Below are 27,746 nucleotides of genomic sequence, written 5' to 3' on the forward strand. Positions count from 1 at the left end.
TTCTCCTTTTACTGCAATTTATTTACTAAAGAAAAAAGGTAATTTTTCCTATAAAATTTTCTCCAGTTTGGATGTTGCTGATTATCCCCATGATGTCTCTTCTTCCCTGTATTTGCTACAAATGGGTAGTTAGACCTAGAGCAAAGATTGGCAAACTTCTTCTGTAAAGGGTCAGATAGTAAATATTTTCACATTTGCTCTGTCACAGCTATTCAAATGTGCCTGTAAGGCAAAAGCAATCACAGACAATATGTAAGCGAATGCAGGTGGTTGTGTTCCAATAAAGCCTTATTTACAAAAACAGGCAGCAGGTTAGATTGGCCTGAGGACTTTAGTTTGCCCACTTCTAATCTAGGGGCTTGATCAGATACAGATTCAAGCTTTTAGCAAGTATACTTCATAGACAGGCAAGTATACTTCCACAAAGAAGCATATAATCTGGCTGCACCTCTTTTTATGATGTTGGCAGTCACTGGTGATCACGTCTAAATCGATTATTTCATTAGAGGCTACAAAATGGCAATAATTTTTATTCCTTTTGCACTTATGAGCTGAAGCAGTTCCACGGTGAGAAATTCCACCTTCATTGATTTAGTTACCCCAGGATAGAATTCAGAGGAGAAAAGTGGAATAAACGTTTGATTCCTTCTTGTTTTAAATCATTTTCAAAACAATGAGTTTGTTACTTAGCGTCCTCCAAAAGTAAACAATGAGGGATTTTTCTTTTTACTATCATGAATTCTTAGGTTTAAACATGAGTTAATACTCACAATCCATTGTGGTTATTATTCTTATTGTGGCTCTAATTAGCCAATAAATGGCCAGCGGGAGCCTTTTCAAGTTGGCCCCCAAGCCCTTTGGACAGAACTTCAGTCAATCTTGATGGTGTCTTTGCTATGAGATCAGCTATGTCAAGAAATCCAGTCTACTCCCTCTCAGTTCCTGCTCTACAGCTGCAATGGGTCCTAGGAGAGCTCATTGCTGCTAGCTTACTTTCTGGACTATTGTAGTAAAAAATATCAGAAAACATGTATATTTTTAAAAGATAAGCTTTATCAAGAATTTATACTCATTAATATTGATAACTTCAATTCTAATTTGAATTAATATCTTCTACCTTGTGTCTGTTTCTCCTTTCTCCCATGCTGAAAGTCCTAGCTCCCAAAGACACCTATACGATTACTCAGATGCTTTATTCCCCACTGCGATTCTAGCCAAGGTTGAGCAGACTGAACTAAAGACCACCTTGGGTGAGTTATAAATAAGAAGCTTAATTTTTTAGAAAAGAGCTTTTCCATTTTATTTGACTCCTCTCTGTATCCTGCTGGATCTTAGGCCATTAATAAGTAGCCACAGTGATCCCATAATGACTCCTTCAAACTGGAGAGTCCTTGGGTGGAGAAGTTTCAGAGGGAAAGGTGGAAATCAAATGTATTTTATGCACTATTACCACTTACTGCTTCCGCAGCCTTGGTATGGGGTGATCATGTCAGTCAAAGGCTAATTGGCCACTCCTCTTTGATTGTACAGAGGATGAAACATCCATTTCTGAACAAAAATTTTCGCTAACAAGAGATCATACTGGAAAGGGGAAAAACACAGAGGTCACAGGCCATTCTCATTTAGGTTTAGACGGTAGCAGGAGGGCTTCTTTCTATATTCATATAGAAATATATGAATATATTATATCTATATATGCATATCAATAAAGAATAGAACTAATACAGAATATATTATAGAGTAGATGATAGCTATAGCTATGCATAACTATAGATATAGATAGATATAGATATAGATATCAATATAGAATTCTATATTCATCAAATATACACTAAGCACCTATATGTGCCATGTACTGTGCAAGACCCTGGGGAATCAGATGAGTAAGATACACTGCCTGCCTTTGGGGAAAAAAGAAATGTAAGGCAGATAAAAGCTATATAAAACACAATAATTTGCATGAAGAAGTAGTCAAAGCATAGGGAAAGGGAAGATGAATTCTAGACAGGGAAAATGAGGGAAGGTTTTTACAGAGGAGCTGGCTTCTCAGTTCAGTGGTGAAGAACAGAAAATATGTGAATATCCCAGGCTGAAGATTTCTATAGCACCTTGGAGGTGAGATCTGCCTGCCTGATCGGCGGGGAATACACTGTGATGGTACGAACCACCACAAATTTATAATGTCAGAGAAGGAGACCAAAGCATTCTTCGAAGGAGAATTGATTTTACTTCTTAACCAAGCTGAAAGTAAGGATGAATCGATGCCCCCTTTGTGCTCCCTCACCCATGCTCCCTGAACACCCTCAACCACCCCATCCATCCCTGCCTTTACTTCCCCAGACCAAGACCAGGAGGTAGGCGCTCTAATGAGAGACGCTGCCACCATATAGAGGAAGGCAGGCAAAGTTGTGGGGTAGGAAGCGGAGGGTACAATTTAACAAAAGGAAATCTCTTTTCTATCGGGAGAGAAAAGAAAGACGGCAAGGAAAGGATGCAAAACTGAAAACCCGAGTCATAAAAGAAAATGATTCACTTTAAGGATGTGCACTGATGGAAAATCACTGAGCAGGGGAAGCACCGCAGCCGCCTTTGTGCCTCAGGCGGTGTGCAGCTGGCATTTTCATCTCTTAAAGCTAGGATTTCTGTTAAAATACATCTCTCTTCAAGCTGGGTTATTCTGAATATCATTTTAATAAGAATATAAAGACCTAGCAACATGTAATCTTTTTGTGGGAGATTTGAACTTCTGCCTTTTTAAAATATATCTATTGGTATTCATGATACAATATAGAAATATAAAATAAATATCTGAGGTCCCCTCCATTTCTGTCTTGATCTCCCCTAGCTTGGTTTCTTGGCCTTATTTGCCAGCATGACCCATAAAAGAAATTTTGCTTTCTAATCTCTGATGAGGTATGGTTTATGTTTATGTTTTCTTTACCTGCCGTTTCGTTTTTTCTTTTTTCTTTTTCCCCCATCTCCTGTGTGTATGTGCACCATGGACGTAAGGCAACTAAGCAAAAACATACTGTCTGCATTCTTAACAAAGAATCCATTAAATTGCCTAACGAGTAAGGCAAAAGAAACCTTGAAGAACAAGGCCATTGGAAGCATGGCTGTGTCAAAATTTAAGTACATGATGAAACTTAAAAATTATATAAAATTGGAGTAGGACCGAGCATCTTTACCCAGGCGGGCCAGCATTGCTTGGGTCTTGGGTCTTTCAGAGACAGGTGAATGGGAGCTTGTAACTACCTCCAAGGCCTGTATTAAAATGGCTGCTGACCAGGACAAAGGGATTTCCTGTCACCAAGTTGTATTAAACAGGGGTAAACAATTTTCATTCTGTCTGGTTGAGTTGACCTCCTTGTGATTTAGTTTCTCTATGTATGAATAGAAATATTTACTAGCACCGGAAGCTGCCTAAAATGATAGAATGTCAAAGATGGATAGTCCATTCCACCCTCATAGGTGATAAAAATCATGGCCTCAGATGATTAAATCACTTGTTCAGAGTGGCAAAGTTCAACTTGGAGGCTTGTTGAAGAATATGCTAATAAAAGATTGAGCTAGGTTTCTCTATACACATATATATGTGTATATATATATTATATATTATCATATATATGCATACATAATATACAAACACATAAATATATAACTTTGTAATCCAATGTAAAATTGTATATATACATATATTATATGTATATGTATAATTCCATATATTATATATGTAATATATAATATATGGAATTATATAATTACATATATAATATATGTAAATAATAGTATTTATTCTTAGGAAAACATTCAATAATACAGAAAGAACTTTCTGTTAGTCTTCTGAGAACATTGGCTTCAGAAATAAAGGCAAAAAAATTAGAAGCAAAGACATATCCTTGATTTTACGTCTTAAGCAGTACTGTGGTCTGAATGTTTGTGTCCTCCAAATTCACATGTTGAAACCTAATCCCCAAGGCGATGGCATTAGGAGGTGGAACCTTTGGAGGGTGCTTACGCCATAAGGATGGAACCCTTATAAAAAGTACCTTTATAACAGAGGCCCGAGAGAGCTCTCTTGCCTCCTCCATGTAAAGATACAATAAGAAGTAAGTGGTCTACAACCCAGAAGAGAATCCTCTCCAGACCCAACCATGCTGGAACCCCGTTCATGCTGGCACCCGATTTTGGACTTCGGGCTTCCAAAAACTGTGAGCTATACATTTCTGTTGTTTATAAACACCCCAGTTTATGGTATTTTTGTTATAGCAGCCCAGATGGAATAAGACAAACAATGATAATATCCTTTAATAGAGGGTAGAGCTTAAAGGACAAAGCAAAGGAGGTTTAAAACTTAACTCTAATGATGTGTTTTTGTTAGCCAAAGAAGCATCCCTATATGTAGAATACCGTACCTTTTTAATTTCAGATTTCAAATTACAAGGGTTACTCTGCTGGCTGAAGAGGGACTTCTTGAATCTCTCTATAACCCTTCTTTTCAAATTGTGGTGCAAAGCTGGAGGAAGCTGCATAAAATGAGAAAACAATCATTATAAGCAAATTGTTAATGCTGCACAGCCGACTCCTGGGAAGCATTTACTGAGGGTCAGTGTAACAATATTCGCTCAATAGGACTAAATAAGAATTTAAATTCTACTCCATATAGCATGACTTGATGTTATAATTTTTCATTCTATCATCCAGAAAAAAATATATTACACTGCTCTCTTTCAAAAGGCTGCTTAATTTATCTTATTGTTCTTTCATTTTATTGATACCGTTTTTCACGTAACAACTAAATGATATTAATTATATGACATTAATTGCACATATAATTATATTAATTGCACATATAAACTGATTTTTGTAAAGAAAAGACGATGGGAAGGATGCATTCTCTCAGATGTTTAGGTGTTTGGGTCATGCCCGCAAGCTAAACATTTGTGTCATGTTTTTGTCGTGCCCACAAGATAAAACCATGCTAAACAATCTAACTATGGCCGTTGTCCAGAAGTAGCTGATATTCTGGACCAGGAAGCACATATCTGCATTAGTACATAGTCAGATGCCTGCGGATGAGCACTCCTAAATATACAGCTGGAGAAAAATCAGTTTGTGGGGACCAATCTTATCAAGAAGAAGGAGAGAATTAATCAATATATATTAGGGCAAGGCCAGGATGAGTTAGATTTAATAAGTAGTAGGAAGTTACTGCAGAATCTTAGAAAATATGGTGATTAGATAAAAATAGGAATTGAAAAAATTGATTTTGTAGTTGGTACTCTGCAGGTTGGATTTATACAAGGAAACCAAAGGTTGTAAAAATCACACAGAGGGATAAAGTGAAGTTTGGGAGAAAGACAACAGAGAAAATAAATAGGGTCAAGATGATAAGGAGTCTCAGAGTGGAAATGAGGGTTGCTTTGTTTAAAATATAGAGAGGACTTGGAAGGAGAGCAAAAAGGAACCAGTAAGGAAAAAAAAAAAAAAAAAGGCTAAATGGGAAGGAAAATGTGTTAGTAGGTACTTTCAAGATTTAAAAAAAAAAAAATAGAGTTCAAAGCTCAGATCGAAAGAAAGAGAAATTGAGTAGACAATTATTACCCCACCTAACTCCACTTTTCTATCCTCTTACTGTTTTGGTTTGGTGCCATGTGACTACTTACAGCCAATAAAAATGATGTGTGCCGCTCTGAGAAAGAGGCCATTCAAAGCCAGTGTTCTTCCTCATTCGTGCCCTCCCGTGGGGCAAGGAGCTTGGAGTCCGCCTGTTTCAGATGGCAGAGCCACAAGATGGAGGACAGCCACCCGACTATCCAACTTTAGCCCAGTGAGAAATAAACTTCTATTGTGTTCAGGGTGTATCTGTTAGTACAGTATAACTCACCATATCTTGACTAATACAAGAAACACCTATTACTCAAGTTTCATTTCATGAAATGGGGATATATAAAAGGCAATAGTAGAGCAATACACCGAGTCTACGTGGGCTCACAACTGCTGATTTTATAGCAAAGAAAAACTGTTCATCAGCCCCAACACAATAGAATACAGAACCCATTATGAAGCACTGTAATGGTATAAAATAACAATGCACAATCAAAAAAAGTTTTTAAAATGTTAGCCAGTCCTTTGACTTTGCTTGAGCTAAAGCAAGTTTAATTACAGAAGTAAAACGAGAGATTCTGAAGTCTATCAATGTACTTTGAAAGGTTTTGTGGGTTGACAGCACAGAACCCTACTGATCTCTTTTTACATCAATATCGATCCAATATGATCCAGATGTGTTTACTATCTCCTAACCCCAGCCATAAGTCATAATTAATGCCATCATTTCACATGGAATGAAAAGAGGAAATTAAGAAATATGGAGAGAGACAGAGACAGAGAGATTTCTCAGCATTAATGTGCAAATAGTGGAAGACAGATGAGAAAGAAAATGAGTGTATTAAAATACGTGTGTGCGAGAGATTAGCAAATTTAACTTAGAGTAGGACCAGACAATGAAGTGGAGGGACATGTGCAAGTGGGTGATGGGTTAGGGTACAGAAGGGATGGGAAAGTGCCTGGAGATACCTTTTTCGATTTGATAATTCCCTATGGTTACAGAAGTTGCCACTTCCCTAAATCGAACACCAGAGGGCAGTGTTGGCCAAGGACCATCTAGTTGTTGCTGAGCATGATTGCAACTGTCAAAGAGAAAGGCAGCAAGCCTTTTCTCACCTACCTAATTGTCCACTATGGCAAACTTTTGAAGATACGAAGTATCGGTGTGTCCATACATTCCTTCAGAGGTGACTTACCCCAGTATCAGCAGCTATTGGTATTAGATAACCAATTCAGATATTCTTAAAATTCTTGGTATTCACTTAACTTGATAGGCCTCTAGTTAATTTACAATATGTTTACTGAATTGATCCTCACAAAAACTTTCTTGAGTAAGTTAACATTCTGTCAACTTAAGGGTCGTACACAGGACAGTATTAGAAAGCTACTGTATCTAATTAGAATGTCACTATGGACAGCACCCCGTCTTTAAAGTTTTCATGGAAGAATTTAAAATTTTGCACAGAATGATGATTCATGCATAGTTTAACTGCATATGATATAAGTATAAAAAAATATAAAAACTATAATACTAAGAATATTAATACCTAGGATTTGTAGATGCCAGACACTATAGTGACTCCTTTATATGTAGTATGCCACCTTTTCCCCTACAACAAATTTATAAAGCTGGTATAATTTTACAGGTGAGAAAATCAGAGCTTAAAGACATCATGTAACATCAAGGATACTTTCTGAGTTTGTGAGTCTTTTAGCACAACTATTATTCTAGAGCAAACACCACCACCACTAGCATTACTATAGTACAGCACTTTATATTTTATGAATATTTCACATACTTTATTTTCTTTATCACAATAGTCCCATAAGCAGCCTGAATTCTGCTGATAAAGAAAGTGATTCTAGAAAAGATAATGACTCTCTCAACATCACATCTAAAAGCTTGATTTTTGTTGTTTTTTATAATACCAAAGTAACAGAACAAAAAGTAAAATCTGATATGTATGTTTTATAGTATGTTTTCTCAAACTTGAATAATATATGAATTCTTTCTAAAGAACAACATTCTCTAGTATCTCCAAGAATACATTGGCAGACCATTAGTTGTCATGGGGCTCTGTTTGATAGTAACTTAGTATCTTTTTTATAATCATAATAAAAAATATATATATTTTGACATATTACTGCTTAAGAGATTTTCCTAAATGCTAAAGTAAAATGTTCAAAGCTTATCATCAAAATAAATATACAAAAGGCAAAACTTCTCTTAGAATTTACAAATTCTAAAAACCCAAGTCCACTTAAGAAACACAGCTTTACCCTAAATTCTATTTAATCTGTCACCCTTGCCATTAGGAACCAGGAGATTGAGATAAGAGAGGTATGGATAGTTCTATTTTTATCCATCACCACTGCTGAAAAAAATGGTATGTTTCACTGATGACAGTCGGTAGTATAACTTTCATCTGAGGACAGCACACTGCTATTCCCAACCACATATTTTTGTTCTGTTGGCAACAACTGTGGTTGTTAAGAAGTGGCGTCTGAAGGAGCTCCAATCAAACTGCCTGTCTGTTCTCTAGGAAACAGATGTTTAATTTTTTAAGGTTGCTATATGCTGATTTTCAAAGCATTTATTTAACAAAATAATCAGATCCTAAGTATAATCTAAAGCTAAAGTCGGCTACACAGGTCTTACCTAACCAATAACACATAAAAACTCATACTCCAAGGTAACTTATATACTTTGGTCATCTGATATGTCCAAAGACTGATTTTGGTTTCCAGCAATAGAAAGGAATCACTGATTTTATTCTCAATTTGCTGGTCTTAAGATTACCATCTTGGTTTTGATAAAAACAGATGTCAAATCAGTGAAGGCAGGGTAAAGATTTTAACATCCTGCCTTTTAAAATGCTTGCTTTTAGACGATTTCTACAGATCTGTCTCCATGGAAACTGGATAGAAAAGGCCACCAGCAGCCAAAAGTAAGCAGTTTCCCCCGTAAGGTCATCTGTTGGTTATGAGGAAGGATCTGGCCCTGCAAATCAGGTCAGCTGCTACAGCATAAGTCTGTGAGAGATTGACTAGTAAATAAATACGTGAACAGGAAAGGTTTTCGTTAATTTGCTTGTTTTGTCAACTTGGTTTTACTTTTAGCAGTTTTCCTTTACAGTTAACAGAGAGAGAATACTGATCTTGGTCTTTAACCTACAGCAAATACACTGGTTTAATGTTTAGACATTAAATGTTTGCATTTCTCTCCTGTATTTGAAAGGCACTGACTTTGGTTAGCACTATAATTTAAAGTTCCCCAAAGAGGAATCATTCTTTACTATGTGCAAAGTCATCAACTTTAAAGTATTCTGGAAATACATTTTAAAAACTGCAATAGTTATACATGAACTTGTAGCAAGGAATTCCATCTTGCCAAAAACTGTGAAGTCATTTGTTATGCTGCCAGTGTAAGAGCATAATAGTAAGACATTCATAATAGTTTCATTCCTACTTTAAAATACTTTGAAATCCAATAAAAAAAATGGAATACATCCATTAAGAAGCTTTTTTATTATATAAAACTTAGCAAGACAGGCATACGAACACTATATTTAAATGTGAAAGGATATTTTCTCTCAATTTAGTAATCATTGAGGTAACCAATAAGCTATTTCCATAACACTAGAGTTAAGAATACTTTCCCCATAGTTCTATATCAGTATTTAAATGGAACTGCAATTTTGAATATAATATCTTTATTCAGTAGAGATATGGCAGATTATATTTTGGTTTATTAAGCAAGTTTCTCTCCTCTACCCCCATATTTCCTTGTATTCCTTCACCCTCTTTCACTTAACCAGGAAAAAAAAATTCTGTGTGATTGCCTAAGAGAATAGCTGACAGCAGAAAATGAAAATGTGATCTATTTAAGACTCTCGAGTCTCAGAAAGCTAGCCCTCAGAGTGACAGCATGCATGATCCCATGCCATTTTATATAAGGGATTAGAGCATCCAAGGATTTTGGTATCTACCAGGGGTCATGAAACCAATCCCCTGTGGATGCCAAGGGACTGTGGTTAGGTTTTGGCGGGGAGGGGGGTCAAAAGTGTTACATGAATTTTCGACTACACGGGATGACAGTGCCCTTAATCCCTGCATTGTTCAAGGGTCCACTGTCGGTCCTCAGCCCACTACAGTATTCATCAATCTGTATAACAGAAAATAAACTCTAGGTCCAGTAGACAAAAACATGAGTTGAGTTGCTGTTGCCACAGTGAAGAATCACAGCCTCTCACACAGTTTCTAGACTTAAGTCAATTCAAAGATCCAAAGCTGCTTAATGAGTGGGAAAGCTGGGGCCCCTTGAGAAAAGGCCTTGAAACACTATTAGGGACATACTGTAAACTTATCCCCAAGACTTCCCTAAAGAAACCAGCAGCCATTTCCTAGAGTGACTATTTACTGAGGGGGAGGAAGTACACAGCCTTTCTGGACCCTGGTTGTAAACTAACACTTATTCCTAGAGTTTTATAATGTCACTGGGACACACTAATCGAAATGGTCTTTTCAACCCAGCGTCCCCAGGATTTGTGAGTGGACACTACTTTCCTCTTCCTTTCTTGTAGTGAAGCTGCTTCAAAGGCCCAGCTCTGTCCCCACTTTCACCCCCACACTGAAGGCCCATTTACATTAAAGTTTAGTTTTGGTTGGGAACTAACAATAGAAGCAGATTTGGGGGTTACAGGAAAAATTTGACATGTTTGCTTTTTTTACCCTACTACCTCCCTAGTTCTGCTAAGCCGATGTGTCCCCAAATATATGTAGTTGGGAGGATAAGAACAAGTATTCACTCTAGTTGAAAATTCCACAGAGGAGTTCTTAACCAATATTAGCAGCAAACTTGTCTTTAAGATGAAAAGGAAATACTGACCTGCGTGATGTAGATGACTTTGTGCAGTTGAATTAAGATCTGCTGAATAGGATCACTGATCTGACGTACTTTCCTCTGGGACACAGCAATCCCTGCAGATGCTGTGGATGATAAAGTTTGCAGTTAATCGAGACTCTGGTTTTCTCTCTCAAAAGTGATGCTAGTGGAAAATGGGGTAAAATACTGAAAAAAAAATAAGCAAAGACCCTCATTCTACCAATGAGACATTATGCAGGGACCCCGTAACACTTCAATATTTTATAATATGCAATGCATGATTCCTTCCCTTTACTTTTCAGATTTCTAACTAACATAATGATGTTATCTGTCATAACATCTGAAAGACTTCTCTCTTGGAATTTTTGTCTGCAATTATATATCAGGCTGCCAACAGGAGTCACTGGTGCCTTGGATACAGTGGCCATTGAAAAAGCTGGGCTTTAGATACATGCAGTTAAAAGCCTATCATGCTTTTAAGTTTTAAATTCATTTAATATTTTAAAACTAATTTTATTAAAACTACTAAATGTAAACACTGAATACACAATCTTACAGAACAAGAAAAAAACTAAAAATATAACAGGCTGCCACCAGGAGTCACTGGTGCCTTGGATACGGTGGCCATTGAAAAAGCTGGGCTTTAGATACGTGCAGTTAAAAGCCTATCATGCTTTTAAGTTTTAAATTCATTTAATATTTTAAAACTAATTTTATTAAAACTACTAAATGTAAACACTAAATACACAATCTTACAGAACAAGAAAAAAACTAAAAATATAAAAAATTCTAATGAACAAAAGTTACTTAGAATTGAGTAATTTTCAAACCCTTGGTTATTACAAATTGTAATTTCACCTGGATTTCGGTCTAGGTCTAAACAAGACATATTTATAATTTATTCTGAATTCTCATCATAGAGCCACATCACTTTCACAGTTTTAGGCTAGCTTGGTGTCAAATATTTCTTTATGGATATCTTTCTGAGTTCATTGAAAAATTCACACAAGAAATAATTTAGTTCTCATTCATATGTATTTAATACTTTGTTTAAATATTTAAAATGTAAAGGATCTATCTTTCTTAGGCACTGTGTCTAATTCCTTTTGAGCATCAATTACTTGACCATTAAGATGAGGTTTTATAAATTCCTCATAAAGTAAAAATATGAAGGTAAAGCAGAACAAATGAAGATATCTCTAAAATAGAAAATAGAGATCTGGAGGTATCGGCTCCAGCCTTAGAGGTGGCCGAGTATACACCTGTCATATTTTCTACAGTGGTGCTTCTTGCAGAAATAATTCTTAAAATGCAACCATTTGTGTGTCTAGACCCAACCAAAAACTAGAGACCATGTGACATGGCCAAGCTGATGCTGCAACAGGAACATTTTCTGAAACTAAAGACCTTGGTTTTTGGTCACTTTTATGTTACCTATTTTATGTTTTTGGTACGTGGACTTAACATTTACAGGGAATGAGTTAAAGTCTCACAGCACGGCAGAGCGTTCTTAGATTTGTGATGACATTTTGAGTGGGATGTCACACGGGTTTGACTCTACCTTGCCACAAGAATGTGCTCATCTGTGGCCCTAGATACAAAAACAGAGATAGTTAGCTAGAATGCCTGTCTTCTGAATTAGTCAATTATGTAATGTAACTTAAAGTTGTTTGTCTTAAGACCCTTTAACCACGCTCTCTCAATCCCAGTACAGTCTTGACTTTTGAAAATAGTTTTGATCGCTTACTCTCTAAAAAATAAATTTAAAAACGTTTAACTACGCTTGTCCGTTGTAAAACAAGCAAACAAACATAAAAATAACCTAAATATTACAGCAGAGGCTGGCGGCTCCCTGGAACCACTGCCCATCAGCCTCCTCCCCAGAAGTAACCTCTGATATCAGCTTGGTGTGTTGCTGTCCAGTCACTTTTCTATCCATTTACATGTATAAGTGTGAACTCCAGAGCAGTATTTTTTAAACTGTGGTTGAGTCCTGAAATCAGTTTAATGCGTCATGAACAGCATTTGAAAAATGGGATGGAATGAAATAGAGTAGAATAGAAAAAATGTCAGAGTGCACAGTATGTAGTAAGAAAATCCACTCATCCGAGACATAAAATATGTTTCTTAAAATGTGAAGACCATTTCCAAAAGAGTTTGAAAGCTACTATCATAGAAAATCTATAGTATTACCTCATGTTTTCTTTTTCTCTTTTTAAATAAATGATGACACATCGTAAGGCTATTTTACAATTGTTTTCCTCAGTTTATCATGGAGATTCTTTTTTTTTTTTTTTGCACACACACATAGTTCTAGCTCATTCTTTATAACCACTCTTGAACAGAACTTACTACGTGTTCTGTATGCATTAGAATTTACTTAGCCACTTCTGTCTTAATAGGCGCTTAGTTTACTTTCATTTTTTCATAATTGTAAATGATGCTCGGTGAGTATACACATGCATGCTTTGTTGTGCGTAAGTATAAGAGGTCTTTTAGGGTAGACAGGAAAAATTAAATACCAGCAGGGCCCTCGGATGTTCATACTTCTTATTCTAATAAAAAGATTTTAAAGTGGCTGAATCAATTTGCCCTCTGACCAAAAGAGAATCCATTTTTCTAAACTTTGATCAACACTATATATACTTATACTTATATACTTATCAAACTTTTCAATTTTTCAATCTGATTTTGTTTTATTTTTCATTCATCTGAAGTCTGGTGAAGTTATTGTACTTCTTTGGTAAATTTCCTGTTTGCGTCCCATGCTTCTTTCTCCTTATTGATTTGTAGGTGCTCATTAGGCAGCCCGAATACTTATCCTTTTATTGCATTTTATATGTTAAAAGTATTTTCACCTAATCTGTTACTTCTCCTCAATGTAAAGGGCATTTCCCATCCTCCACAGCTAGGCTAATGGTAATTTTTAGTCTCAGGCACCACCAGAACACTCGCTCAGGTACCTGCTGCTGCTGTATCATGGAGAGATAGGATTCCATGATCAGTTCGGCACTCCTGAAGTGCTCTGAAAAAAGTTACTGAGATGTGAATAATTACATAAGTTAGTATTGGGGAGGAAAAAGAGATTCAAAACTGGCAATGATTGGGAGGGATTCTGGCTGTAACATTTGCAAACCCTCTTGATTTCTTGAACAATTTCAGCTAACCCTGGGTATAGGAACGATTATTTCTTCTTATGTGCCTGATCAAATCCTTACAATTATTTATATTCCTCCGCCCCAAAATGTATATTTATTTAGCCCTTAACAATTTTAGTAAAACAAAACTGATAAAAATCCAAATAGATATCTTTTAATTTTTATTTCTTTTAACTACCAAGTTCATGGCAAGTGTTAGATATATAATTTTGAGTTTTAAATTATTTTTGCTTGATAAATATTTCAGATTAGCATACTGAAAATACTATGCATCCTAACTTCACACACACAAAAAGCATCACGTATTTACACTGACAATTTTGTCCTAAGGATAATTTTATTAAAACAATTTTCCCTCAAAAAGACATCACAGGAGCTGATCATATTTCAATGTCAGTCATACGTAGTACACTCATGATTCATATTTATATGGTTCCTACTACAAAAGAAAGATAGACAGTATTTTGGTCTTATTAAAATGTAAATATAATCTAAGTTTCAAATTAGAACACTTTGTATTTCTTTAATAGTTTTAAATGAATTTAATTATTGTTTTAAAACTTAGAAGGAAACTACAAAATTTCCTGCAAGAGGCTATTTACTTAAAAGTGTCAAAAAATAATTATTTTTGCTTACTTACTCTGTGGCATTAAACAGCTATTCTTCCCCTCAAGGTGGTGTGGAGGAAGATCAGGGGGAGGCCAGAGTTTTTTAAGCAGGAATTTAGGTGAGACTCTGGGAAAGGTTTTACACATTTAGCCTCATCTAATCCTCACAACCATTCTGAAGGGTAGTTTTTTTTAAATCCTATCTTACAGATAAGGAGACTGAGATTAAGGAAATTGCCCAAAAAAGATCACAGAGCAAGTGAATGCTGGGACATGAAACCAAGTGGGCCCTAAAACACTGCACTGACACTCTAGACAAGATTTGAGGGGCCTCCGGTTCTTCTCTAACTCATCACTAGGAGTCTGCGAAATCATGGACGATTCCTCTGGTTACCTCAAATATAGAATAATGTCTACACTCCTTCCTAAGCCTGAAATATTATTTCTCTTCTTAAAAGGGGTGCTATTTTTAACATGCTGGTCTACCTATGCTTTCGAACATGTAACATATTTAATATTTTTGGAAATTATGTACATATATGCTTTATTATTCTGCTTTATCTCATGGCACATTGTAATACCAAGTTATCCTTGTGCTTTGAGACTTGATTTACATTATATATCCAGTCTACTAAAACTATAATTCACAATGCAAGTTCTGTAGCCATTGATTACTATTAATGGATCGAAAGATGGATTATACTGTATTTCCCCAGTTGACCGAGATATAGCATCAACCTACTACTTTTCTAAATTCTCTCTGCTAAGAGTAAGGAATGTTTGAACAATGGAGAAGAAAAAATTTCGGGCCAGAGCTCCCTGAAGAAGTGAAAACTATTTTCCCTTTATGAATGGAACTAAAACATACATGGGCTTCTCTCCATTGGACCAACTTCCCTGTTGAAAGACAATACAACCTTTTAAATTTAAGTATGGTGAACAGATTCACTCTCACCTCTTTCCTGTACTTTCAAGTAAAATGAACGAAGTTTCTGAATTGTAGTTCAAATCTACAAATGTTCAGCAATCGATCCCTGTGCCCAGTGGTGTGTAAGGTGCCAAAAGTTAGCTAAAGGATGCTGCATTCACAAGAGGTTCATGGGAGGCCCATCCAGAGAATCACAGGATGGCAGGAATCTGCACCAAAGCCTCGGCTCCATTCACCTCATGAGTGATCAGGCTCCTTTCACTCCCCTTTCATTTGAATCTTCGGATATGAGCTAAAGGCTAAAGGAGCAAGGCTACTTTGAAACTCTTCTCTCTAGAATTCTGGCAGGCTTACCTTTACATAAGGCACCTTACATTCTGTTCAGGCCATGTGTGTGTATGTGTGTATCCGTGTGTGTGTGTGTGTGTGTGTGTGTGTGCGTGAGTGAAGATTAGAGAGGGTTTCCCCAATTCTAAACTTACTATCTCTTTAGTTATTTCTATAACTAAAATATAACCTCAAGATTTTCAAAGTCAAAGTTTCTAGAAATGACTACACAATACACATGGCAAAATGCTGTGTAGAGAATTTCCTGTGTATGTGTGTATCCGTGTGTATGTGTGTGTGTGTGTGTGTGTGCGTGAGTGAAGATTAGAGAGGGTTTCCCCAATTCTAAACTTACTATCTCTTTAGTTATTTCTATAACTAAAATATAACCTCAAGATTTTCAAAGTCAAAGTTTCTAGAAATGACTACACAATACACATGGCAAAATGCTGTGTAGAGAATTTCCTGCTGTATTATTTCTGTCATCACTTGTGGCCTCCTGAGCCTCCCATTGTCAAACATGCAGAATGCAAGGCCAGCATTTCCCCCAGTTGGAGTGGCAGAGAGGAACCAGGAACAGAGAGAATACATTCCTGGACTTTAAAAAGTGATCGTCTAAGCAGAAGGTAAAGAGATTCAAAAGAACTATCACTGAATAAACTCTTCTTCTTGCCCCTTCTTGATAAAATTAAGTTTCTCTGAGGAGGGGGGATGAGGAGAAAAGGAAAAACAAAGACATTCTCAGAAGAGACTCAAATTCCAGCTCACTTTGGGCAAAGTATGGGGTGCGGGCAGTCGGGTAGGAAGAGGTGGATGATGAAACTGTCTTTAAGCTTGGGAATTCAAGAGCAGTAAGGCTGTGTGTGCCCAGTTCCCATGAGGAACTCTGAGAGTCTCTAGCCATGTAGATGTTCCCTGCACCTTACAGCATGGGGTCACGTGAGGCAGCAGAGATAACTTCCTGGACTGTCAGAGGCAAAGTGGCTCTCCTAAGCTCCCCAGTCTCTAGGCCCAGAGAGGTGGGGAGCAGGAGACTAACCTGCTCAAGCCCCTGAGAAGGTGAGTTGACAGGGTAAGAGAGCTTGCCCTACAGACCCTATTGGTGTCTTGCCTTCACTCTAGGGAACACAGCCACTGGTGGAAACATGGGTGGGGAACTGGAAGTCGGGAGGGTTTGTCATTTTTTGGATGCTAATGTGGGAGGGTAACCACACGCGATAATCAGATCAGATACCAGCACAGGTGGTCTCAAAGCCCCAGTACCTTGGCATTAAATTAATTAGCATTAAGTCCTTGGAACAAAAATATCGCCCAGGAAGGAAAGAGAAAGGCAACCCTCGGTTTGTCTGGCTTTAAGTCTGAGTGATAAAGAAATCACCAGCACACTGATATTTGCCTTTAGGCTAATTGATTATCTTTTCTGATATCTGGAAGGGGGCTCAATATAAAAATTAAGGTCAGAGTTGGAAACATATAGAAAATCAAATTTTTTGTTCCTGAATGTGTGGCCTAAAAATAGCATATGCACTTAGTTTAGTCCACACAGCATGACTTCTCCACTGACTTAGTTATTTCTTATGCAATGCTACAACGACTAACCAACACATGCTGGTTATTCCTCCAGGTGGGTGCCATTTTTCCTGTGAAAGTTAACTACTGATGAAGCCCAGAATTCTCAGGAATAAAATATTGTGCTGTGAATATCACACGATGCTCAGTACTCTGAACGGAAAGACTAACCAATCAAACTAAAAAGAACAGAAAAAAGATCCACTCCACCATTCAATTACCTGAACAATAAAAATTTATCCCAATCATAAAAACTAGGCAAAATAATCATTGCTTAATTCTCTGACATCATGCTAGCTACAGAATTTTCTAATTACCCCATTTAATCCTAATCTAATACTTTTGGGTAATGTCCCAGAATATTTAACTAACAATCCTCACTAACAAAGGTGTAGGCAGTTTACAGCCTGTAACACTGGCGATTAACCTGCAGAAATTGGCATATTGGTATGATTTTATAGGCCAATCAAGAAGTTAATCACAAAATATATGGTTTTATTGCCCTGTAGAAATTTCACCAGTTTTATGCTTAATTAAGCAATACAATTTCAGCTTTTCTTTCTTGACTAACTATATAAACCCCTGCTTTTTAAATGCTCTGGGAAACAGCTCTTTTATCCTCTATCTGGTTCCATCATTAATGAGTTAAATAAAATCAGGATGCTTGCTAAAGAATAACTTTAAGAATTGTGCTTTTGCACTCCAATGTGTGTTTTTTTTTTAAAAAAGTAGTTACGTAAATAAAAATGTTAATTAATTCACTATCTAAAATATCCCCAATAATCTATGGACTCAGAAGTGAGGAATGTCAGTTACACACGGGTGAGATCTCGGCTGAGGACAGGCTGGTGGCCTAGCTAAAAGAAAGAGGTCAATTGCCTCTTTCTCTTTAGTACTGACTAACCTGTCATCATATTCAATACTTAAATTACTGTATGATGACAATTCAAAGGATAGTTGAATATACTCTGAAACTATTATTTTTTTAATTCCATTATAATAATAATGGTGATTTGGAATTTAAGAGCCTTGTTTTTCTCTTGACTCAGTTATTTTGAAAACTGTGCTACCATCATCACCCAAGACACACTGACCTCCTTTGATCCCCACCAGAGCTTAGTGTGACCTTTTTCCCCTCCTTCCATGTAGCCTTTCCCCCAGGGCAGAAAGCCTTGGGGCAGGCTTGTGAGTTGTTATTTAGCAGCTGATATGCAGTTTCCACTTGGTCTTGGAGTGGGACCGTCAGTAACTTTTGTGAGTCTGAATATCTCTTTGCAAAGACATTATCCTACAAAGAATATGGAGAGAAAAAAAAAAGTCTACATCTCCAGGCAGCATCTTCTTGAGAACTGGTCCACAATTCCTCAGTGCCTCCCTTAGCATGAAGAATTAGGATGCAAATTATCATTGGTTAAAAAAAAAAAATTGTCTCTCACCCCTCCCCCAATATGAAGTATAACATTAAAATGCCATTGTTTCTTCATTTGTTAAGTAATTAGAAGATGACTAATGCAGTTGTTCTCAATAGGAAGGATAAACAAGGATTAACACAGTGGCAGGTCTGCATCCTGTTACTCAATAAGTAGTTTTCAAGGACCTGATCTCAGAGGAAATGCTTGAGATAAATGTAAACTTTACTAAGGATGCTTATAATCTGGGAAATATACTTAGTATATCCGAATTCCAACAAACGATATAGAAAAGTATAGAATTATATGCCAAATTACATGGTAGAGGCTAGTATAAGTTTTGATAAAAATCTGGTGAGCACATTTTTATATGCTAAAAGAATTGCTAGGCAATAATATGAAAGAAGGCATGTACTCAAAATCACTTTGGCAATTATGAAATTCAGGATTAGGTACTTTATGTTAAGAACCAATTTGCAAATAAGCTACTGAAAGTTGCTCATAATAAGAACGACTAGAATATTAGCTGTGCTCTCTGGAATATTTGGATGAGACGCTGACTACTTTATTTAGATCTGACCTTTATGAACAAAAGACAAGTATAAAAATAGATTCTCTGTCATCTAGTAAGAAAACAAAATTAAGAGCCTCGAAATCGTGAAGCAACAATTTCTAGCCAAAATGCAGAGCATAAGAATTTCCATACATTAGTTCAGTGCCTGGGTGTTAGCTGCTGAAAATGAAAAAATGAGTAACGGAGGGGAAAATGTCAGTGTCAATCCAGAAATTAGGCCATACTCTTAGTTGGCATCAATTTGCACTTTAAATTTGAGTTTGACTGACACTCCCCGAAATTTACATTTGACTCACACTGATAGCATCCATAACATTAAAATATACTCTGTGTATTGACAAAGAATACATTTCTTATAACATGTTTTGGTATGATTTAATTTTCACATAAATAGGACACCATTTCCCCTACCTCAACAAGAAAAGGCTGTTTCTTATTTATGGACAACAGATCCTAGACTCTTTTTTTCTCAAAAAGATCCGGTTGTTTGATTAATTCATTTGACTCTGTTGACACCAGAACCAATCAATTATTTATAAAAACTGAGTTTTCCGAGGCATGGGGCACAGTATAATTTTCCACAGTAAGTAGATCAGGTATGAAAAGTATTTCTTTTCCAATTTTCTTTTCTCTCTATTGATTATACCAAGGTTACATTTCAGTGTGGAGTAAGTATGTTACACCATTTCTCAAATACTAGCTAATATGCTTTTATAACAAAGAAAGCAGACCTCAGAAAAGCAGATATCAATATCTACTAAGAAAATAATAATGTTTTCTTGCTTAGATTTGCATTTATTTTTATAGTTGCAAGTGATACTACACTGGCTTCCCATTTGTAGCAATAACTCTCCTTTAAATAAATTTAAGTTCAGAAAGTGAGTCAAATAAAATAAACATATATAAGGAAAATAGTAGTACAGATGGTCTCAAGTATGGCCAAATTTTTGCAACAATAATCTACAAGTGACTAAAGTTAAGGAACTAGAGCTAAAAAAAATTAACATGTTTAAAATGTTTATTCATTCACTGATTTCATGTTAATTACTATTAATATTTTCATCCGTGTAATATAGGAATTACTAAATTTTTATTTCTGTTGACAGCGAACTACAATCTATTATTTAACCTAAAAGATGTATATAAAATAAATTATTTACTCAATTTAATTAGCATTAAAAGACAGAATAAGAGGTCTTATAATTGTATTAACTTGAAATGATTCCATGGTTATCTATTCTACAGGAGTTTGGAGGTGTATTAAATACTGCTGTATCATCACACTACGAACCTAGAAGTCTATATTTTAGGAGTACCACATAAGATATAATATAGCCACTTGGCACTCTAAATTAATAGTTCTCACCCTTTCTTCTGCCGTAGCACATAGAAAATGATGTTCATATACTAGATATAGTCCTGGGGGTATACCCAGGTTATAACGAAAATCTCCCCTCTCTGATAATTTTTTTCCAGAACATTTAGGCAATACAGGGCTGCAGCTGTTGGTTATACATAATTTCCACCATGTTCCTTTTTATCCAAGAAAGCGAAATCAAATTTTAAATAAAAAATACACTAATACAATCTGCTTATTTTTTAAAATAAATCATTCATACATTTCAGGGCTTTAGGTAAGGAATACCTAAAGCATAACTCGCAAATGATCAGACCAACAGTGTCTCATGATACTTTTTTATTCTCTCAGTTAGGCTAGAGATACAGAGGTGACAAATGAAATGAAGTGTGATTTGCAGATGAAGTAACCTAAGTGGACAGGGCTGGTACCAGTTATTTGTGATTTGATAAAGCAACCAATAGTCCAAATTTACCTGTAACACTTTAAAAAGTATGACTCTTATAATATGCAGAAAAACAGCTTTGCATTAAGATGGAGAAAAATATATATTTTTTTTACTCAAAAACAGAAACCTCCTACCTACCACAGGTAATAACCTCAAACTTCTCATATGCATTAATGTGTTCTATATTATCTTCTTTATGGATAAACTTTAGCATTCACTGACAACATTTAAAAATGCTATACTATATTCTGTTTTAAATAAAAAAATATGAATCAAGTGAATTTATAAGAATTGAACGGTATAACAAACTGTAGGTCTAAGAAATATATTACATGTAAACTGTGCCATAATGTAAATAGTTCGTATAAAGGTCCAAAGATCTGATCAATTTCACTGACAAAAAGTCAAATCTTAAACTGGGCTAATTCAATATGCCCTTTAGAAAAAGATATTCTTATTATGAATTACAACAGACTACGAATTGCTTACATATATATGTGTGTGTTCTGTTCTTGCTGTTATAAAATCAATCAACAACAATTGTTTTAGCTTCATGATTATGTTATGAACTTACCTTATAACAAAATAGCAGGAGTAGAGCACAGTCAACATGATAGCTTTGGATATCTTAATAACAAAATCAATATTTTAAAAAGATAATATTCTTATTATGAATTACAACAGACTACGAATTGCTTACATATATATGTGTGTGTTCTGTTCTTGCTGTTATAAAATCAATCAACAATTGTTTTAGCTTCATGATTATGTTATGAACTTACCTTATAACAAAATAGCAGGAGTAGAGCACAGTCAACATGATAGCTTTGGATATCTTAATAACAAAGCCATTTTTTTTTTTTACATCTATGTTGACAGTATAAATAGCCCCAAACTGTCAATAACTCATCCAAAGCAAATTTAATAAATATGGAGGCACGGACTAATATTACAGTAAAGCAAATCACATCACCTTTGTTCACTATATGTGTTAACTCTACAAAAATATGTGGATTAAGGAATTTAAAGTGAAAATAGCATTAGATAATAATTCCCAATTAACCAAAGTGGTAAAATAGAACTTGATACTCAAGAGTCATATACTCATACATATGTTAAAAGCAAAATCACTTAACTCCTGAATTGTCCAGGGTTAGCTAACAATTTTACTATTATCATTGTACTTTAGTCCTCTTTAATAGAAATTAGAAACTAATTAACAGACTCCACAAACCATTACTATAAACGTTTGTTTTAAGAATCCATAATTTTTGAATTATTAAAGAAATAATATAGTATGTTTTAGTTAAATATAAATAGAAATAATCACAAAAGAACTATCTGTGTCAGAGTAAAACAGATAAAGAAAAGATGTGCTCCAGTCTCTTGTACCATAGAAGTCTAGAGCTTACATAACTACGTATGGAAAACATAGTTACTATTTTTTTGTTAGTAGGTATATACTTTAAGCATCAATGGTTCAACTGGTTAACATTTCCACCAAAGTAGAAGTGCAAATTTTAGAACATTCTATAATATTTCTATCAAATAAGTGAACACAGAAAGCATTTCGATACTCTTAAATGCCAAACTAATAATGGTAGACAAACAAAACAAAATTCTCCTGCTGTTTATAGTAAAATTACCTCCCAAGCATCATTCAAGACATTTCAGGCCCAACTATAATTCTGTGTTTGCCCATTGTGTGCTTGACATCAACTTGATCTAATAAGTACTACCATGATCTTTGAGATTGCGAAGAATCACAGCAGGAAGGCTGTGGGACTGCCACCCCGTCACTAACTCGGCCTCTAGCTCCTTAACGTGGGCCCTGAGCATGAGGGGTGGCACTTTCAGAAGCAGGTCAAGAGGCAGCAAAGCTGAAGAAATAAAAGGGGGAAATATAAAACTATAACATAAATTACATTGAATTTCAGGGAGGCATACATGATTTCATTGCTGCCAACATTAAATTACCTGGTCTTGGTCTTGATCCTATTCCACCAGGGAAGTCCCTGAAAACAGAATTAGGAGCCATTAGAATGTTGGATTTGACCAACTTTTACTGAAAGGCTACATCCTGCTATGGTTTAGTTTATAAAATTACATAAAGTTTATTTTTCCTCAAGACACTCAAGAGTTCAATAAAAAAAGGAAATAAACATATTTAAACCCAGAGCAGATCTGACATTCCATTGGCCAATGGAAGAACCTTATTCCATCATAGTTACTTGTAAACTTTAATAATAATTAAGAGCCTAAATCTTAGTGCCTTCAATGTTTTTCTGGTTACACTTAAAATAAAAATACTGATTTTGTATTTAAAAGAAATATATTTAAATTTTTCCATGTATTATTTTCTATGCTTTGTTCCTGCAGTCTTAAAAAAGAAATTATATGTCTTCCTATGAAATGAGATGATTTTTGCATTTAAGAGGATTGTATTTTTCCTAAAGTTTCCGGTATTATTAAACATCACTTGTTTGCCCAGCTCTAAAATTCTAGATTTCTGGACTGTTTTGCAAGTTGGTCTCGGTGCTTTCCACCCAGTGGAAGTGGCCTAAAACCCCACCAAGGACAGCCATAAATAACCTTCAACCTTGTTTTTGCCACTAAAACTTAGAGCCAATTTCTTAACAGTTTTTTTTTTAATAAAATAAGAAACATCTGAGCTTTGAAAATTATAAGAACCATACTTTAATTTAATGCAAATCAACAAAAATATATACATCTACCACGTATAAGGCACATGATAGTCATTTGCTGAGTCCGACTAAATATAGGCATTCAAACACCAATAAACATGGCTGATAATTCTCTTACCCCAACCCTTTCATTTTAATCATAGAAATTTTGATACATACCTGCAATATATACCTAAGTTATGACGCATAACAAAATCGGCACTCATTACCTACCACCTAACTTAAATACTAGAATAATACTAAAACCTTTGCATCCAACTGTGAGTTCCTTCTCTACCTTTTTCCATTCCTCCCAACACCCCACTAAGCCAGCCTTCTCTCGATCCCATTATTTTTTCTGTCCCATTCCCAGTTCAAGTTTCCAGAGCCTACCTTGAAGAGTAAATGCAACTCGCCTGCCTTGCACAGTTAATACGATCTCCTCAGCCTTGGGATGACGGGCATGTTTAAAGAAAGAAAAGGGATGGCTCCTGCCTTCAGACAGTTCAAAGAGGAGCACCATCTCAGCACAGCCCGTATGGGTACAGGCCGCCTCAGGGCTGAGCTGAGGAGCACAGCACATGTTCCAGCACCTCGTATCCTTCCACGCATGCTGTACCCGAGCAAGTGCAGATGAATAACTCTGTCCCTTAGGCTTCTAAACAAGTTCAGCACTGTTCAGTAGAAATATAATGCAAACCACAAACATAAGCTTAAATTTTCTGGTAGCCACATTTTAAATAGTGGAAATAAAAAAGTGAAATTAATTTTTAAAATATATTTTACCAAATAGACCCAAAATATTATCATTTCAACATGTACTAAATATAAAAATTGATGAGATATTTTACATTCAGTTTTGTATTTAGATTACTATTAATATGAAATTTAAAATTCAGTTCCTCGGTTATACAAGCTACATTTCAACTGCTCAAGAGTCACACGTGGCCAGTGGCCTCCATATTCGACAGTGTATTCCAGACCCTTCCTTAGTAGGTGCTGGTCATTGTCATCATAAATGCTGACTGAGGCTAACAGTCATGCCATATAGCTATACAATACCTCATGGACTCTGCTATCTTAAAAGTTAAATTAAAATGTAACTTTTAGAAGTCTTTTATTCAAAAGTTTGTGGGTGCTCTTGATAGCTGATAACCATTCACATGCCAAGTTAACTAGATGACTATGCTAGTTGTCCCGAAAAATCCAAAATTTCCAACATTTTTACATATTAAAAAATGTGCTAGTCGTTTACATGAAATAGACCACCCTGATCGTGCTGATATGCTGCCCACTTTGCCACTCCTTTATATAATTCTAAATTCTTCTTTAATAAACTTTAGGGAATTTTAAAAATAAATTAGTTAATTCAACAAATATTTACTAAGCACCCACTATGTATAGGCACTGTGCTAGACGTTGAAGATAGGATAGTAAATAGAAACAGTCCCTACAATACTGAACTTACACCCATAGCAGAAAAACAGTTAATTTCTCTGGAAATTATATCGCGGAATACAAGAAAACATAGTCATTTGAAATTTCAAAATAGTACGGACTCATTATAACCAGAAGGGACAGCTTTTAACTATACAGTTGTTGGGTTCACAGATGGGCAAAAGATTGGAATCAGGCAGAGCCTGAGGGAAGTCTGCCTCTAGACTGAACCAGATTGCATGTTTCTGTCCAGGAGAACATTATGGCTGCAGAGGATGATTTTCTCTGATAGTGCAAGCTATAAAACAGAAATGGTCTAATAGGAAGAAAACATTCCAGAATGTTTTATGGTGAAAAGGCTTAACATAATGAAGCTTGTGTCATCTAAAAGTTTTGAAATGGGCATGGACCAACAGCATTACAGGCTAATGTAACAGAATTTGTGAGAGAAGTGGAGGTTTCAAAGGATTCTAAAATGACATCACTTCCAACTCTCTTTAGATCTGGTGAGACTTCACCTAGAATTCATAAACCAAAACAGAAGGTGAAGCACTGAACAGAGTGTTAGCCTACTTCCACCCCCAAACCACTACAGGGAACATGGAAACTGGAGGTCCTATTAGCCTTGTAACTTTTTAAATCAACTTCTCACTGACTTAATTCAAGTGCAAGGTAAATTATTTGGATGATTATTTTGTCAGAGGGCTCCTGGCTGTGAAGAAAATTTTATACTTCATAAAATTCTTTAAAATATGTATCTGAAACAAGAAAATATTTTCACTTTCATGGTAATTGCATCATTTAATTCAACTGGGAAAAGTAGTCAACGCTACTTAATGCTGATTAAAAGAAGAAATATGTAACCTTATGAAATGAGAGGCTTGGCTTACAACATTGGCTTACAATGCTTTCTGTGGCTAATGCAACCACACCATCTGAGCTAACTAGTATTTTACTGTTTGAAAGTCTCCTTCAGGTGATGATATTCATAAACATGTCCTGTGTAAATAAATGACATTATACAGGGTTGAGTTCCCCTGTTCAATAAGAGTTTTTCATCTATCTGCAGTGTTAATGGAGTTGGTGTCACTACAGGAAAGTGCCTTAGTGCCGCTGTGCCTCTCCACTTGTACACTCTAGTGACAGCTAGAAACAAATGAGCAGTAAGCCAGAAAAGTTTAGGACTGTCACAGAAAAGAAACAATGTAGCCTTAGACCATAATTCAAGATTGCTTGATTGTGACATTGGCAGATAGGGCTGTGTTGAGCCTGTCAAGTAGTAACCAAGCAAAATTTATTAAACTTAAGTAAAACTAGATATTGATTATTCAAAAAAAAGGGGTGGCGGTAGAGAATATCTACGAGTCAAAATGAGCAAGACTTCTGCTAAAAGGAGGCAAGATCCATAGTTCCTAAGACTACATAAGGGTCTTTCTGATCACAGGTATGATACTAGATGGTTACAAACATCCAAAATCATCTTTATGTACAGAGACTAGAGTCAGTTGCACATCCCTGAATACTGTTATGCTTACACTGATTTGTCAAAGAAGTTGTGAACTACAGGCAACTCTAGTACTGAAAACATCTGATGTCTTAATCCAGCCTTCCAACTATACCCTGTTGCCTGGGCAACAGGAAACAAGCAGGCATGGAGAAACCTTGTTGCCTGAGCAACAGAATCTTAAAAGGGGCTGGGTGGGGGGTGGGGGGGTGCTTAAGCTGCAACTATGGCAGAGCCTGTAGGTTCAAGCCAGTAGGTGAGATTTCAATCCTATTACAGTGAGAAATATAGAATTTATGCTAAGATGAATGTTATTCATCTATTAATTAACAAGTATTTGTGGACTGGCACCTGTATGCAATACACTGTGCTCTGGGGAATGCAATAAAAAATGACCAGGCATAGTCTAGTATACACCAGCACACGATAACAAATATTAATTGAATAAATCCATAGATGTGCTTATTAAGAGGACCATAATACAGTGACCAAAGCTTATTAGGACCTGCATGTTTGTGATAATAAAAGAGGTTGAAGGCCCTGTGTTTGGCATCAAATTCCACTTTATAGGATACTTTATTTGTAAATTGGAATAAACTGCTATGACTTATTGGATTAGAAATATATATATACTGAGTGAGACTTTAAAGCTCAGATAGGAACTAGCAAAAGCCAAGCCCATTCTTAATTCTTTCCTAGCAAGTAGTATCAGAGGCAGGAGATTTTAGATCAGTTAGATTATTGAAAATGATTAAAGTTGAGCATTTCAAAGAAAGTCCTAATTATTACATTTTAAATTGCTTTTTTCTTGACACAGACATTAACCCAACTTTTGGCTGTCAATGTGCACAAAACGTTAAACAAACATTAGCAATAAGCCTATTTATTTCACGTGATTATTTCAAAGTAGATAATATTTTGTGAGAGTTTGACCATAAAAACTGAATTCCATTTTCCCTCTTATTCCTTATGATTTCAATGATGCACACATCAGAATAAAAGAGGATTTCTACAAACGCTATTATTCACTTCAACCTCTGTCAGTTTTACACGTTGAGTTCAAATCTCTCAAACTGGGAATGTAAAGATGACACAACTATTCTAAAAAAGTTTGGCAGTTTCTTAACAAGTTAAGCATAAACTTACTATATGATCCAACCATTTCATTTCCAGGTATTTACCCAAGATAACAAAAAGTACATGTCCGTATAAGACAGAAATGTTCATTGAAGCTTTAATAGCCAAATACTG

General features: G+C 35.8%; 1 protein-coding gene across 6 annotated transcripts in view; it reads right to left on the bottom strand.

The window, feature by feature from the left end:
• NEK10 (NIMA related kinase 10) overlaps positions 1–27,746 on the bottom strand; it is a 189,863-nt gene that overhangs the window by 15,876 nt on the left and 146,241 nt on the right. For 4 of the 6 annotated variants that reach the window (XM_015596825.2, XM_025039082.1, XM_025039081.1 and 1 more), the window contains 4 exons: positions 22,848–22,885; positions 22,610–22,750; positions 10,496–10,596; positions 4,416–4,526 (listed from right to left, as the gene is read on the bottom strand). In XM_015596825.2, coding sequence (XP_015452311.1) covers positions 4,416–4,526; positions 10,496–10,596; positions 22,610–22,750; positions 22,848–22,885 — 391 coding nt within the window. Of the gene's footprint in view, positions 1–4,415; positions 4,527–10,495; positions 10,597–22,516; positions 22,751–22,847; positions 22,886–27,746 lie in introns of those variants that run through there. The other 2 variants (XM_015596827.2, XR_001517765.2) reach the window with 2 other exon arrangements.

Source organism: Pteropus alecto, unplaced genomic scaffold (assembly GCF_000325575.1).
Source record: "Pteropus alecto unplaced genomic scaffold, ASM32557v1 scaffold10, whole genome shotgun sequence".
NCBI lineage: Eukaryota > Metazoa > Chordata > Mammalia > Chiroptera > Pteropodidae > Pteropus > Pteropus alecto.